A 14,861-nucleotide genomic window follows, 5' to 3' on the forward strand; every position below is an offset into this window, starting at 1 on the left:
ATGCACTATTGAACAGAATAAACAGTGAAACAAGTGTGAGGAGAATTGTTGTGTAGTGCCATATAGTATTACACTGTACATATTTACCGGTACCAGTCATCATCATGGAAGAATAAAATAAATTATTAACCCCTTCAATACAGGGATCTCTTTTTTAATATTTTATTTGGCTCCAGGCAATTTTATTTAGCTCAGATGGGACTCTATACACAAAGGTTTAATCTGTTAACTAGTAAAGTATTTTGTGTTACTATTTATATTTATTGGCAGTGAAAATTGCAGTAAAGGTGTTTCTGGGACCTTAATTCTTATTTTTCCTTTAGTTCATGGTTTCATATTCACATGAATTCCTGATTACACAAATCCATGTAGAGAACCCTGCATAAAAAATGGTTGACTGTATGTTAAACTTGATATACTGTACTGTATAATTTAATAAATAATTCTTTTCTTTTCAATCACTTGCACCAAAGACAGTTGAAGCAGCGAAGAATGTTGAGGACACAACGTCACCAACATTCACAATAAGTGAAAAAAAAAGGCAAATGGAAAGATATAAAAAGAACCCTCTTCCACAGAGGTCTCTACAGATACTAAACCAAAACTAGGAATATTTAGAATTTTGAGAGGTAAAATAAGAGTCCTGGGTAGTGTGAGAGGAGAAAGAGTTAGTTATAAAGAAGAAAGATTTAGTTTTAGAGGAGAAAGAGGTGGTTTTAGAGGAGGAAGAGGATACCAGGGTGGGTTTAGAGGTGGGAGAGGAGAAAGAGGTAGTTTAAGGAGTTAGTTTTAGAGGAAGAGGAGACTGGGGTGGAATTAGATATGGATGTAGTTATAGAGGGCGACAAGAAAGAGATCAGAAAGGCTTCAGTCAAGGAAGCTGAAGACAAGAAGGGGATGGTGGAATCAAAGCAAGAACAGATGGTGATGTAATAGGAGTCCAGCGTGAACGTCAGGTAAGCATAAGGACGAGATGGTAATACAGGAGTACAGTATATATTTTCCTGACGTTTTATTCTGTTATAACTAACGGTTGTTGTACATTTGCCTTTTAAAGTCTGATGTACGCATATACAGTACAGTATAGTATTTTTAATGGTCATCACAGTACAGTGCATACACACTAATCGTAAAGATGGTTTTTAGAGTAATATATATATACCGGGTATATATATATGGTAACTTAAAAACAGATACATTTTACAGTGACTTATTTTCTGCTGGTGGCACACATTACCTTGATGTTGGTGCACTTAACACAATTAATTTTGCTCTGTGTTGTATAGAATTAGAGGGAATTTTATTACCTCAGCAAGTTAATTCTAGAGCCATGGTTTGCCTTTGTATGGCAGTGTATCAAATGCCCAAGTACATTTTTTTTAGAATTCCTCATTGAAATCACAATACCTTGTATTAGGTTATTGAAGAAAATTTGAGCTAAAATGGAAGAAAGAGTAACTATGATTATGGTAACGACTACTGTTAATTTTTTCAGGTTTGTGCGTATGTATTTTGAATCAAGATCAAGCTGAAGAAGCAAAACGGAAAGCATCAGAAATGAACTTCGGTACAACTCCTTTGAGTGTTAGAAATGCTCACAGATAAGTTCAGGTAAGTAGACTCTTATCAGTACATACTATCTCAGTCACCCTTGCCAACCACATGGGTTACATTTAAGAATTCTACCATGGTTAGGAAGGTGAACATATATATTGAGACTGAACTTTTATTTTTTTTCACAGTCTGTATGAACGATTGTGTGTGCATGTAACAGAAAAAAAGAAAACTACTTATATATCAACCTGAAATTATGAGTTGAACAATAACGTAGCACACAGCTCGGCCCCACACATTTTGAGTGGCAAGTCGGCAACTTGGTTAGGTTATTACATGCCTTTTCCATGGATATTAGTCCCCGTCATCCTTCATTTAGGATATTTCTCATTATCCCTAGTTTAGCAATCATTTCGCTTAACAATAAATTTTTCGGAAACGCATCCCAATCGTTAAACGAGGGATACATGTAGTACCATAACTTAAGACATTAGGGGAGTTTGTCTACCTTTCCTTTTACTGGTACTTCATTGCTTTTTTCTCCCCTCGGGAAAATTTAATAAAGCAATCTGTAACATTTATACTTTTTGTAGGCATCTGAAATTGAAAAAGGTGATGACAACAATGCTGAAGATGATGCTGGTGAGGATGCTGATGATGATGATGATGATGTTGAATATGATGATGGTGAGGATGCTGAATATGAAGATTGTGATGGTTGCTGAAGATGATGATGCTGATAATGTCAATAATGATAGTGAAGATTACAATGTCAATGAGGAGGATGATGATGGTGAAGATGACAATGCCAATGATGATGGTGAAGATGACAATGCCAATGATGATGGTGAGGATGATGACAATAATGACAACACTGATGATGCTGAATATGATGATAGTGAGGAAGATGAAGATGATGATGCCAAAGATGACAATAATGATAAATGATCTCTATTTTCTTAAGTAAGTTACTGTATTTTGATAAAATAATACATAAATTTTTGTACATTGAATGCTAATGTTTTATTGCTCCTTTATACAAATGTTATAAAGCGTATATTAAAGTTAATATTAAAGACAAATACAGTATAACTAACTTTTTTTTTAATATCAGTAAATGTTTTCTTTTTTCTTCTACAATTGTTTAGGTGGATCAAGGGTTACGAAGCTCACACTATAGGTAGGTGGCATTACAGAAAAGTACATTACAAAGTAACAATACAGAGCTACAAAAAATATAAACATTCACACACAGAGTCTTTAAGATATATTTAGCTAGTAGAATCATCTTGTACAGTGGTAGTAATGTTGACAGAATTAGGTACAGTATAATTAAACTTTGCTGTCCTTGATTTACCTCAGTGGGAGAGATGATTGTTAGACAAACTTGATTTCATTAACCCGTTGAAAAGCTGGCTGTTTGGTTCATGTTGTGTGGACTGAAAAAATGCCTGATGACAGTATGGTGTTGGAATTTTTATGAGGTTATCCTTGTACATTACTACTAATTATTCAACATAACAATAACTTTCCTTTATGGTGCAAAAGCCACATTAGCATTTGGAATGTTCAGTATCTTCTTCCAGCTGGCTCTAATTGCAAGTGTTGTTTAACAAAAGGTGACTGACCATAAATGATGGACTGTAACTCAACAGCTTGGAACATTTATTATTACCACAGGTCACTGCCAGGAAGGAATGAATTAATGAATGGAGTTTAATGTTTAAAAAAAAATTTTTTCCAGCCCAAGGATAATTCTCAAACGTGACACATGTAGTCACTAGGCCTCCATCCACAAGTTAAGTTAGGAGAGAAAAACCATTGATTCTTTTCCTTTCAGGGTAATGTCCACAGTAAGGGCCAGTAATATAAGGTTCCTTCGGTCTACACCAAAAACTTTGTAAGAGTGTAACACAAGTTGCTAAATGAAAGGTGACAAACTGTAAATTTAAGATGATTATGAAATAAACATTACAGTATCATAAATGCATCTCCCCCATAAAATGGGGAGAGGAGAAAGGGGGGGGGGGGAAGACTCCTGTGCAATTATGAAAAAACACCCCACACACACCTCACCAAAAAGAAAGGTTGAGTAAAACATTAGCTGAAAAAAGTTACATCTTTTAATGGTTGCCACCTTATCTATTTCGATATTCTTAATTACACATCAAAACATTTGGAATCGCCAAAAGTTGTACCTCGCAAAACACATACATCCTTACGTCTAATAATCATCATCTTAGCATCTCTATATTCAAGTCATCAAACCTTGTTACAGAACTGAAAAAGTTTTAAATAAAATATTGTCAGCACAAACTTCAACATCTCCACTTTCCATTTCTTCTTTTTCTTCATCAAATTCTTCAATATCGTTTACTTCAGTACCATCATACTCCTCAAGAGTATCTTGACAACTAGCATCATTTCCATCCTTCTCACCATCAGCATCGTTGCCATTTCCCTCAGCCATAGTAACCTCTACATCTTCCGGCTTCTCTTTGTCTTGATCCATTGCTTCATCACCCTTGTTCTCACCTTGATCATTACTACCTTCTTCAGTCTGAAAAGAAGACAGTACAGGTACTGTAATCATCATTACTGCCTTCTTCAGTCTGAAAAGAAGACAGTACAGGTACTGTAATGTTAAGCCAAAACATGGTATGGACATAGAATGGAAAGTGTATGATTAGTAAGAAAGAAATGGTAGCAACAACATTTTACAGCCATTTTCCCCAATGGCATGGATAAAAAATGTATAAGGGGCACATACTGTATATACAGTACAGCTCAGAAAATTGAGAAGTATCCCTAATAGAAGAAAATAACCAAATCATTAAAAGAAAAAATAAAGGGCACAACTCATGATACATCTTTAGTGAACAAAGTACAGTATGTCTGAAATGGATATTGATTGATCTACTATATAGCGAGACATGCTGTATTGTACTTTCTCACCAAATTTATCCTATATTCATGTCCCCATTCTCATTTTAGTAGCTAAGCAGGTATAAATACACGTTGAATGTACATTTATATACAAGTAGACGGGCATGGCCAAAGCTATATACCGGTACCGTCCATTAAACTACAGTGTGGCATAAAAACGTATTGTGTACAAACGAGATATCAACGACTTACTTTCTTCTTTTTGGCTGGGGAAGTCTCTACATCACTGGTTGAATTCCGTTTAGCTGGCTCAGAAACCTTTCTGTAAAGAAATATCAGAAATATGAAGGATTATTCTTGAAGTTTCAACAACATACTGGATCCAAAGATAGGTATCACAAGCACAGTACTGTACCGGGCAAACATGAGCAACATAAAAAATACATTACTGTGGCCACATCACTTCCATACAAATTCAAGTCATCACCATATCCTTTTATTCTATCACTGGTCACTCATATTTTTGCTTCCTTTTATCTATAAATTTACTTTGTCAGTCCTGATATAAAATTTATTCTTCACTTATAACAATAAAAGCAACTATCTATGATCACAACTTCCCCCCCTCATTACTTCATCACCATTTGGATATCTTTCATCACACTCAGGGCCCCCTTACTGCAGAAAACATCTTGCTTTTACTACCTTCCCATTGTCTAATATTCAACTCCTTTACAACTGATCTGTTCCTAACCACACCCGATTTTACTTCTTCACATGTGAATACTGTACAATGAAGTAGAAAAAAGTACAACATGAAATACAGAACAAGCTTTTCATAGTACACTTACGCCTTTTCTCGGAATGATGAGTCAATGTTTGGTTTTTGACCATTGAATTCCATCTCTGCTAATTTTGCTTCCATTTCTTGGGCTTTAGCTTCCGATTCAAAGGTTAAACAGCACTTCCTGCAATTAAAAGGAAACCGGACCTGAGATGCAGACGATAATAACCGGATAACAAATGACTAACAAGAAATATTCAATCAGTGGACTAAGCAAGTTATAACTAAATATTAATTTTGTTTATGGAAAGCTTATTAAGCTATAGATATGCAATTTACTTATATATGGAAAATCCTAGAGGGGGCTAAGAGATTAAAGATAAAACCCCCCAAATATAAGGAGTGATCCTAAAATCCATAATCAATCTGTAGAAAATTAAATTCACTGTCATTCCCGCATGACACTGACAGGAGTGAGAAGCGCTCCTTCCCATAACCTGTTGCCTTGCCATTCAGATTCCAAAGAAATCATGAAATTAAATACCAAATAAAAAATCTGAGAAATTATGGAATTTATCCTGAAATCCCACTTCATAATCAAGTAAGTGCAGTATTAGGCAACTACTGTAGTGTAAAAACATTGTAATCATAATAAAAAATGTGACATGTAATAAAAATCGTCTTTACATTACCCAAGTAATAGCTCCATGTGTGGTATGTGCGTTCATAGGTGCACGACGGCACATACATACAAGTACACTCATCTACAAGTGTAAGTGAAGTTTATATACTAAGAAAGAAGGAAACTGAGCACCAGATATCATTCCTTACCATCCAAAGTGCATTGATGTTGCTGTTTTCCCAAACTCCATTAACTCTGCAACACCTTGACCAGTGATGGCACCGGGGAAATTCAGGTAAATTACACAGCCATCCTTTACAGGTTCCTGAAATGGTTAATAATAATATTAACTTGTAAAATTCATTGATACAGGTACAATATATTATGAATTTTATATTCATTAGTAAACACTTGACATCTCTTTACACCAGTGTAGTGTACAATACAGTCTGGTGATTCACATGCAGTATTTATTAGGAACATTTTATGACTAAAAATAAAATATGTCTTCCAAAACAAAAATCTTTGGTTCTCACCCGCTGCATAGATCCATCTTGATAACCATAGCCTTGTATCCATGGCATTCCTTGATATCCGCCACGACCTCTCATATTTCCCCTTGCTCCTCGTAACCTTCCTCTTCCTCTTATTAATATATTTGTACCTCCTCTAACCATAGATCTTCCCCTTAAAAAGCCTCTTCCTCTTGAGAAGTCATTTGTGTATTCCATCATGCCACCTCGTCCAGCAGGAATGGCACCTCGCCCTCCTCTAACATGACCCCTCAGTCCATCAAAGCTTCCTCTTACTCCCCTGGAGCTGCTTCTGCCTCTCTCATACATGCCTCTACCTCTTCTTATTCCCCCTGTAACTGCCTCAAAATCACCTGTTCCTCCTTCATAGCCTCCTCTCCCTCCATGAACAGTACCCCTCACACCCCTAGCTCTCCCTCCCGTATAACCACTCTCGTTTCCTTCATAATTCCCACGGCCACCCCTGAATCCAGCTCTAGTCCCTTCAAAAGAGGTTTTTCTTCCCCTGTATGAACTGCTACTGTCTTCATAACCACCCCGGCCTCCACTATAGGCACTCCCCCTGACTGCATTGTGACCACGGCTCCTACCTGTAGTAAATCTTGTGCCTCGTCCCCTTCCTCCACCATAATTTGTCCCTCTGCCTCCTCCATAACCTGCATCTCTCTGTTCCTCATAAGGAGTATACCCAGTTCCTCTCTCTTCTCCATAGCCCGTGTAACTGCTACTCTCTTCATTATAAGGGTAAGTACTACCCCGATCTTCGCCGTAACCGCCGCCGTACCCGCTAGTTGAGGAGTCGTAACCGGTGTACCCGGTCTCCCTCTCTGAACCATAGCCAGAGTAACTGGTCTCCCTCTCCCCTCCATAACCACCTCTTTCTTCACCATAGCTACCATAAGTAGTTCTTTGTTCTTCACCATAACCACTGTAGTTATTACCACCACCTCTGCCTCCTCCACCATAACTACCTCCCCTTCCTGTACCATATCCCCTACTTCCCCCTCCCTCGTAGCCACTGTCACTATAACCACTGCCTGTTCCACTATAGCCACTGCCACCTCCACTGTAGCCACTACCACCTCCACTATAACCAGTACCTCCTGTATTATAGCTAGTGCCTGCTGTACTATAGTTAGCACCTGCTGTACTATAGTTAGTGCCTCTGTTGGAGGAACTATAGTTAGTGCCTCTGTTGGAGGAACTATAGTTAGTGCCTCTGTTGGAGGAACTATAGTTGGTGCCTCTGTTGGAACTATAGTTAGTGCCCCTGTTGGAGGAACTATAGTTGGTGCCTCTGTTGGAACTGTAGTTAGTGCCTCTGTTGGAACTGTAGTTAGTGCCTCTGTTGGAACTGTAGTTAGTGCCTCTGTTGGAACTGTAGTTAGTGCCTCTTCCTCCCCTGTATCCTCCACCTCGGCCAGTATCATATGTTGTGCCCCTCCCGCCTTTGTAGCCACCCCTCTCTTCGTATGTCCCGCCTCTGCCACCTCTGAAGCCTCCTCTAAAGCCTCCTCTCCCACCTCTCCCTCTGGTCATCATGCCATTTGATCTGTCCATGGTGGTGGTTTAAGTGTGAAGACCCTCTCTCTCCTGTTCCAGAGTAAGGTCTGGAATTTCCTTCAAAGTCGTTGGAGTTTTAGCGACTTTTTGCTTGACCTGGGAACATGACCTGATGCCTGGAATTAAAATTGATTAAATAATAACAGGACTATCATGTTGTATAAACTTAAACATTGAGATCTGGTTCCTTAAGAGATGCATTTTCATTTAAAACAACTTGGCATTTAAGAGAAAAAATAAAAATCACTCCAGATAAAACAGCTTCAGCTAACATGACCAGCTAACTCACACAATGGACTACATGCACTGCCTGATCAATAAATCTCAAAATGATACTAACGCATTTATATGAAGGAATTATTTTCCATGTTTCACTGGGTCGAGAAGCGAGGATAAAACAAGTGTGAACTAAATGGTTAATTCTATATGAAAGATGATGACATGTACCATACCATCCAAACCAATACTAACCTAATTAAACCAGGCTGCCCTAAGTTATCAGGTTAAGTGTAGCTGCTGCTTCTTGTTTGCTTTCATAAATGGCTTAATCCACTGCAGTAAAAATCACATAAATCTGCTCAGGTTATCTAAGCATTTATGATGTCCTGTAGAGAGAAAATGTATTTACAGTATTACTTTTTAACCCTTAGGCCCCGGGTGACGTTCCAGAACGACCGCATATTTTCCCGCCATTTTTTTTATATTATTTTTGGAAAAGTTTATTTTGCTTTCGCGATTTATCCCCACGACTGGGGGGGGGAACACCTTTAAGTTCAGTATTTAAAGGAAACCTACTAATGTGTGTTCATACATTCATTATTATTCCACCCACCATAATAGTCAAACAGTGAGAATTTTCATCAATGTTTTTACGTGCTCTAAGAATATGCAGTCCGGAATTCATTGATGAGGAATATAAATATATCTATAATATTGGCTTGAAACTTAAGTACCCTAGGTCTTTTATAGACAAATGCCTTAACATTACTAAGAAATCATTTTATAGAACTGATCCTCAGCCCACCCATGACAAGAATCTCTTAGTATTACCATTTAACAAAAAATTTCTCTCAAATTCCTATACAACTGAAAATCTGGAACGTTAATGTGGCATTTAAAAACTCATGCACTGTAAAACAAATGTTAATTAAGAACTCCCCCAACAATGCAGGCGGCTGCATTTACAAGGTTCCTTGCAAGGAATGTAATATGTTCTACTTAGGCCAGATGGGTAAAGATCTTATAACTAGACTTAAACAGCATAAATATAGTGTTAGGACAGGCCAAGAATCCAATGGCTTGTTCATTCATATGAGAGATAATAAGCATTGCATTGACTGGGATAATGCCTCCTCAATATTGCCTTGTAATTCAATTGTCAGTAGGAACATTATAGAATCCAGTCTCATTAAACATACCGAATCTGTCAACATGAATTTGAGTACTGTAATGGTACAGTATGTACAAACTGGATAATTTTGTGATTAGGAAGATTTGTAACCAGGTGAGAAGGTTGGGTCATCTTACCCTATGACCTGACTACGGACAGCTGCTATGCTTAGAGATGGTATGGTCAATTTCTTTGGATTAAGAAGATTAGTAAGGGTCACTGCCTTATGACTGGAACATTGTGGACCCCTGCTGTCCCCTAGGGACTTGATCTCACTCTCCTCTACTGTATATATTAGCCTTCTCAAGTATTTCTCTTTAGTCTGTACTCACCCCTGAAGATGTGAATTAGGTACACGAAAGTGCTTGGGAACTTCGTGTTTTCTTGTTTCCTTGTGGTTATCAGCATATACTTGGATAACGAGCACCTCACGTGATTTACTTGCATATATATATATATATATATATATATATATATATATATATATATATATATATATATATATATATATATATATATATATATATATATATATATATATATATATATATATATATATATATATATATATATATATATATATATATATATATATATATATATATATATATATATATATATATATATATATAGAATGTACAGCCAGGTTTTGTGGTGAGATGATGGAGAGGACTGAAAGATTAACGAGAAATGAAAATTCTCACCTGGCCCTGAACTTGGCTTCCAGGTACAGTAGTATTCCTTCTTGTTATCACCCATCTTCCAGAACTTATACAATCTATTCTCCTTTATCACTGTTCACTTCATCATTCCACCATCACACCTGGCTGGGCTCGTCATCCAGCCATACACCTAATCAGTTCCACTTAACACTATTAATTTAGCCCAGCATCTTACTACACTAACCTTTACACTGTAGCTGGCCAGTTCCACTCTTTTCTACTAAGCATAAAAGGCTTCCTTCAATTTTTATACCCTCCTTCTTGGAACAAACATCTCCTTCCTTCCCCTTATCCTTTTAAGCCACAGCTGTTGTTTGTTTGTTTCATAAATGACATGCCGAAAGCTGTACATTCCTCCAAACAAATGTTTGCAGATGATGCCAAGTTATTTAAGGAAATCAAGAACCAAACAGACTGTGAAGAGATGCAGAAGGATCTCTGTGAGCTTCAAGAAAGGTCGAAAAAAATGGCTGCTAAGATTCAATGTCACAAAGTGTAAGTGGCTGCACCTGGGGTAATACCAATGATAAAGAGGCGTATCATATGTTCCAATGGGACGAAGAAACTACATGAATTGAGACTGAATATGTCAGAGGGAGGCAGGTACCACGCGCCGGCACCTCAGCTACCCCAAGATATTAGAGCGCCTGCAAATGCCTAGCTTATACTACAGATGGGCAAGGGGTATTAATTGAGGTGTATAAACATCTCAAAAGGCACTACTCAGTCGAGTGTACATACCTGGAGCTGGCGGATGCTCGCCCCACAAGGGGTCGCAGCTCAAGGTTGAAGAGGCCGCAAGTCCAGAAAACTGTGAGGGGTAACTTTTTCAGAGTGAGAGTTGTGAACTCTTGGAACACTCTGCCTATGAGTGTTGTGACGGCATCGAGTGTGAGCTCTTTCAAAACCAGACTTGACCAACACTGGAGCAGGTTCAGATACATTCAGGAGCCAGTGCATGCCCAGTACTTGCCAGTGTGTAACAGAGACGTGACCGATGCCAAGCGGCTAACAAGCCGATCAGTGGTGAAGAGGATAAAAGTAAAGTAAGTCACAACAAGCCAGCTATGCTGTAAGACACATTCTTCCCTGCTATCTCCTTTATATCCCTATCACGATTCCAGCCTGGTTTCCAAACAAAGTCTGATTTTGAGAACGAACCAATAAGTACTGTACTGTACACGTATAATTGTTCACTGGTTCATTTCTAAAATCAGACATTGTTCAGAAGTGATTTTCATCAATTAACTAAAGTGACAAAGATGCAGAGGCCATAATCTAATTTCACATAAATATTAACCACTCTAGAACTATTTGGGGGGATGAGGTTAAGTTAGGTTAGGTTGGGTGGTAATGTTTTACTTTTGGACACAATGGGTATCTTAGGAATTTTATCTTTGTAATCAATAGTTTAGACAATTCTAAAACACTTTTCTTCTTTGATGTTTCCCTCGCAAATGACCTAAAAATTACCTAACCTAACCTCCTAACAGGGGGGGCTCCACCCTCTGGACCCCCAACATATATAAGTCATTTGCAAGGGAAACGTCGTAGAACTGTGTAAACTATTAATTGCTGAGATAAAATTCCTAAGATTGTTGTGTTGTCTGAAAGTAAAATAATACTGGTTAGGTTAGGTTAACAGGGTGGTTAATCTTTAGGTGAAATAAACTGGGGTGGAGAAACTTAAGGTGATCCCAAATTACACTTAATAGGATGAATAATCTGCGCTTGAACTTACCAGTAATTCTACAAAGTGAAAGGAGCACCTTACATTAGTCCAATACTGCACACACACACATATATCATTATCATAAATTAAGAAATAGGCGGTATACAGCTAAGTTAATTATACCTTAATTTGTTTAGTTTGGTCCATATTCAAGTAAATTTCTCCTACACTGTGGAAAAACAATGCTGCTTTCATTAATAAAACTTCCATTGTAAGGAGATGAATTTATACCATAATATAAACCTCCTGTCAGTAAATCTACTTTTTCTTAAACCAAATCAATATATATATATATATATATATATATATATATATATATATATATATATATATATATATATATATATATATATATATATATAAAATTGCTCCTAAGTACAGTACAGTAAAATCTGTGATGTAAATTCAAAATTTTTTCTTAACTGGCAAAACATTAATCCTGAATTGTACACAATGTTTCAATTTACCTGTAATAAACCTAAAAGTTGGAGTAATATAATGCATGCTCTCGTGATGAGCCTGCAAGAAAAGTTGTTATATTATGTAATCAATGGTAAGGCAGGCACAGCTATCCTACTCGGGGTGTCACTATAGACTCCAAAGACCATAAAATTTATCCTTAACTACTCCTCCTCCACACTATAATTCACAACAGTTTAATCTAACTACTTCATAACTCTACTTCTGTCACCACCGTGATATAACTTTCTAGGGTTACATTTCGACAGCTAAACTGCTGATGCCAAACTCATAATGAAGACAAGCCTACACTTCACGTTTTTGGCATTCACATCTTCTGTTACAAGCAACTACTGATATAATACACTAAATATATATATCAACGGAAAGAACAAGTCCATATTACTTACATTCACATAGCAATGGAGTGTTTCCGTGCGTAGATATACACTAATTCTGACAATTAAAAAGTGATACGCTATTTACGGCCCTCAGGACGGTAAGGATGCGCGTCCATTGCTTACTAGCAGCTGCCTGGGTCATCCCTTTAACTTTAACTAACTACAATTAATGGTGTCTTATTACTAGCTCCACTGACTTAACTTCTATATAGATTTAAATATACTTCTAAAATATAATAAGAATGCGAATAAATATTCCTATGAGGTCTGGTTATACATATTATTTGTTTTAATATCTAGATAAAAGTGGTTTTGAGGAGTAAGAATAAATATGTCTCTAGAACGGTGTTATCCGTGTAAACAGCGTTGGCTATTAAAGTTAAATAATACTTTTGTTTGTTGAGAAAATATATATGTAATTTGCGTATTTTTAACAAAACTTTTCTTTCTAAGCAAATTAATTGAATTAATTGAATTTATTCTTGTGAAATATACTTATATTTATATATTGATTCCTCTTGTATATCTTTACTGGTGGGTATAGGAAATACTGTCTATTTATTTATATCATATTTTATTATCCAATGATTTATATTACCTTGCCATAACTAATGCATAACCAAAATAGGTCACTTTGGTTGGTAGATATAAAACTATTTAAAAGAATGCCACGATAGGCGTTTTCAGTGACGTCATATGTCCCACAATGCATCAGCTCCCTCAGCCGCTGCCGCCAAAACTCGACCACCTTATCATCGTCACTTCAGTCTCCCTGTTTGTCACGTCAAATCCACCAGCCAATACCACCTATTGATGCCATCTTGGTCCCAAACCATCCCAAAAGGACCCACCTATATTAATTAGAAAGGTAAATGGCTGAAAGTTATATACTGTATATTAGCAGGTTCATTCTCGTATTAAATTCATTCACTGGTTCTCCTTCATGGGCACTCCAATATATTTAGCATTGAGCGACTATGGCATCGTCAGTAAATTATTTGTTCTCGTAGTTGAGGGACATGGAACTTATAAATCCTTATAAGAGCCTTTATAGTCACAATTTACAACAATGGTCAGATATTTTACAAAAAAACTCGGATAACTTATCTAACATTTGTACCATTCACATCAAGACTAATAACTACTGACTGTACAGATGAATAAGTTTGTGCGGTGCAATTATAAGCACAGAAAAATGTAAGTCCAAGCGGCTAACAAGCCGATCATGAAGGATAAAAGTAAGTAAAAGTAATAAAACATCAGTGTGGGGCCCCTGGTATTACGTGGAATAGCGGGAGGAACGGCACTAATTTTGGCGGGAACTCATTGCAAAGATTTATGTTCATTTTAAGTAACATATCTTCAGGTTATACTGTTTTTTATGAAGAAATCTGAAATGACAGATTGGTCATCCTTGGACTTGGATTTGGGCAGGCTTGAATGTATCACGACTTAAGGATGAGTTACTAGCCAGAGTTTTGATAACTGAAAAAATAAGGCTTGGAGATTCTAAAGCAGGATCAACATGGTAGGATATGTTTTTTGTTTGCTTGTTATTGTTTCCTGCTTTTTGTTTGCATGAATTTATAAAGTTTCCTTATAATTTAAGTTTACTTCTCAGAGGTAAATTAATTTTGCATGAATGATTGATTTAATATTCTAGAATGGTTGAAAGTTAAATTTGCATCTATATTTATTTTTAACTAATTTTTGTTGCTTGTATGCTTTCTTGTTATGTTTGATGGTATAATTTGTTGATTTGAAGCGCTTTAATTATGTCTTGTATGGTATTTAGTTTCGTGCATGGACTAATCATTTTACAAAATTATTTGATAAATTTGTATTAAAAGTTGTGATGTTCATTGTTACATTGATTGTAAATCCAATGAGCATTTTGGTGGAATAAAATGCCAGGTTTTATTTATATATGTATCATTTTGTTATTTCATAAATATTTTAACAAATTTATGAATCTTTATTTGTCCCTTAATTTATCGCACAAAGGATATGCCTGTAATTCATATCATTCATAAAATATTAAATGACTCGAGTATTATTATGGATACTAAATTATTAAACAAAACAATTCCATTTTCATCGATTATCTCAATCTGTTGTTAAATACACTTCCTCTGCTCTTCTCACAAAAGTTTTATTGTCTTATCGATAATATATTAAATTTATATACTACTTATTTCTATATCTATACTCACAC

The 14,861-nt window shown here is 36.4% G+C and overlaps 1 protein-coding gene across 5 annotated transcripts; it reads right to left on the minus strand.

Moving 5' to 3' along the window:
• Window positions 1-3,659: 3,659 nt before the first annotated feature.
• LOC121860713 (glycine-rich cell wall structural protein 1.8-like) lies at window positions 3,660-12,769 on the minus strand. 5 transcript variants are annotated; one of them, XM_042358022.1, is made up of 7 exons: window positions 12,656-12,769; window positions 8,414-8,547; window positions 6,383-8,058; window positions 6,056-6,171; window positions 5,292-5,408; window positions 4,693-4,762; window positions 3,660-4,114 (listed from the first exon to the last, which is right to left on the minus strand). In XM_042358022.1, the coding sequence occupies exons 3-7, from the start codon at window positions 7,937-7,939 to the stop codon at window positions 3,827-3,829; spliced, it is 2,148 nt and encodes a 715-aa protein (XP_042213956.1). In that variant the 5' UTR covers window positions 7,940-8,058; window positions 8,414-8,547; window positions 12,656-12,769; the 3' UTR covers window positions 3,660-3,826. The 5 variants fall into 5 exon arrangements, with proteins under 5 accessions (XP_042213956.1, XP_042213957.1, XP_042213955.1 ...); XM_042358023.1 differs by lacking the exon at window positions 12,656-12,769 and adding an exon at window positions 10,796-10,813; XM_042358021.1 differs by lacking the exon at window positions 8,414-8,547.
• Between the last annotated feature and the right edge of the window lie 2,092 nt (window positions 12,770-14,861).

This window comes from Homarus americanus, unplaced genomic scaffold (genome assembly GCF_018991925.1).
Source record: "Homarus americanus isolate GMGI-L3 unplaced genomic scaffold, GMGI_Hamer_2.0 scaffold23617, whole genome shotgun sequence".
Lineage (NCBI taxonomy): Eukaryota > Metazoa > Arthropoda > Malacostraca > Decapoda > Nephropidae > Homarus > Homarus americanus.

What these genes read in the sequence shown, in the direction of transcription:
- LOC121860713 (XM_042358021.1), bottom strand. Translation starts at nt 7,939, where the DNA reads ATGGACAGATCAAATGGCATGATGACCAGAGGGAGAGGTGGGAGAGGA. An exon ending in AAGATGGATCTATGCAGCGG is followed by an intron (nt 6,172 to 6,382) that starts GTGAGAACCAAA and finishes TAACCATTTCAG; the next exon opens with GAACCTGTAAAGGATGGCTG. An exon ending in TCATCATTCCGAGAAAAGGC is followed by an intron (nt 4,763 to 5,291) that starts GTAAGTGTACTA and finishes ATTTCTTTACAG; the next exon opens with AAAGGTTTCTGAGCCAGCTA.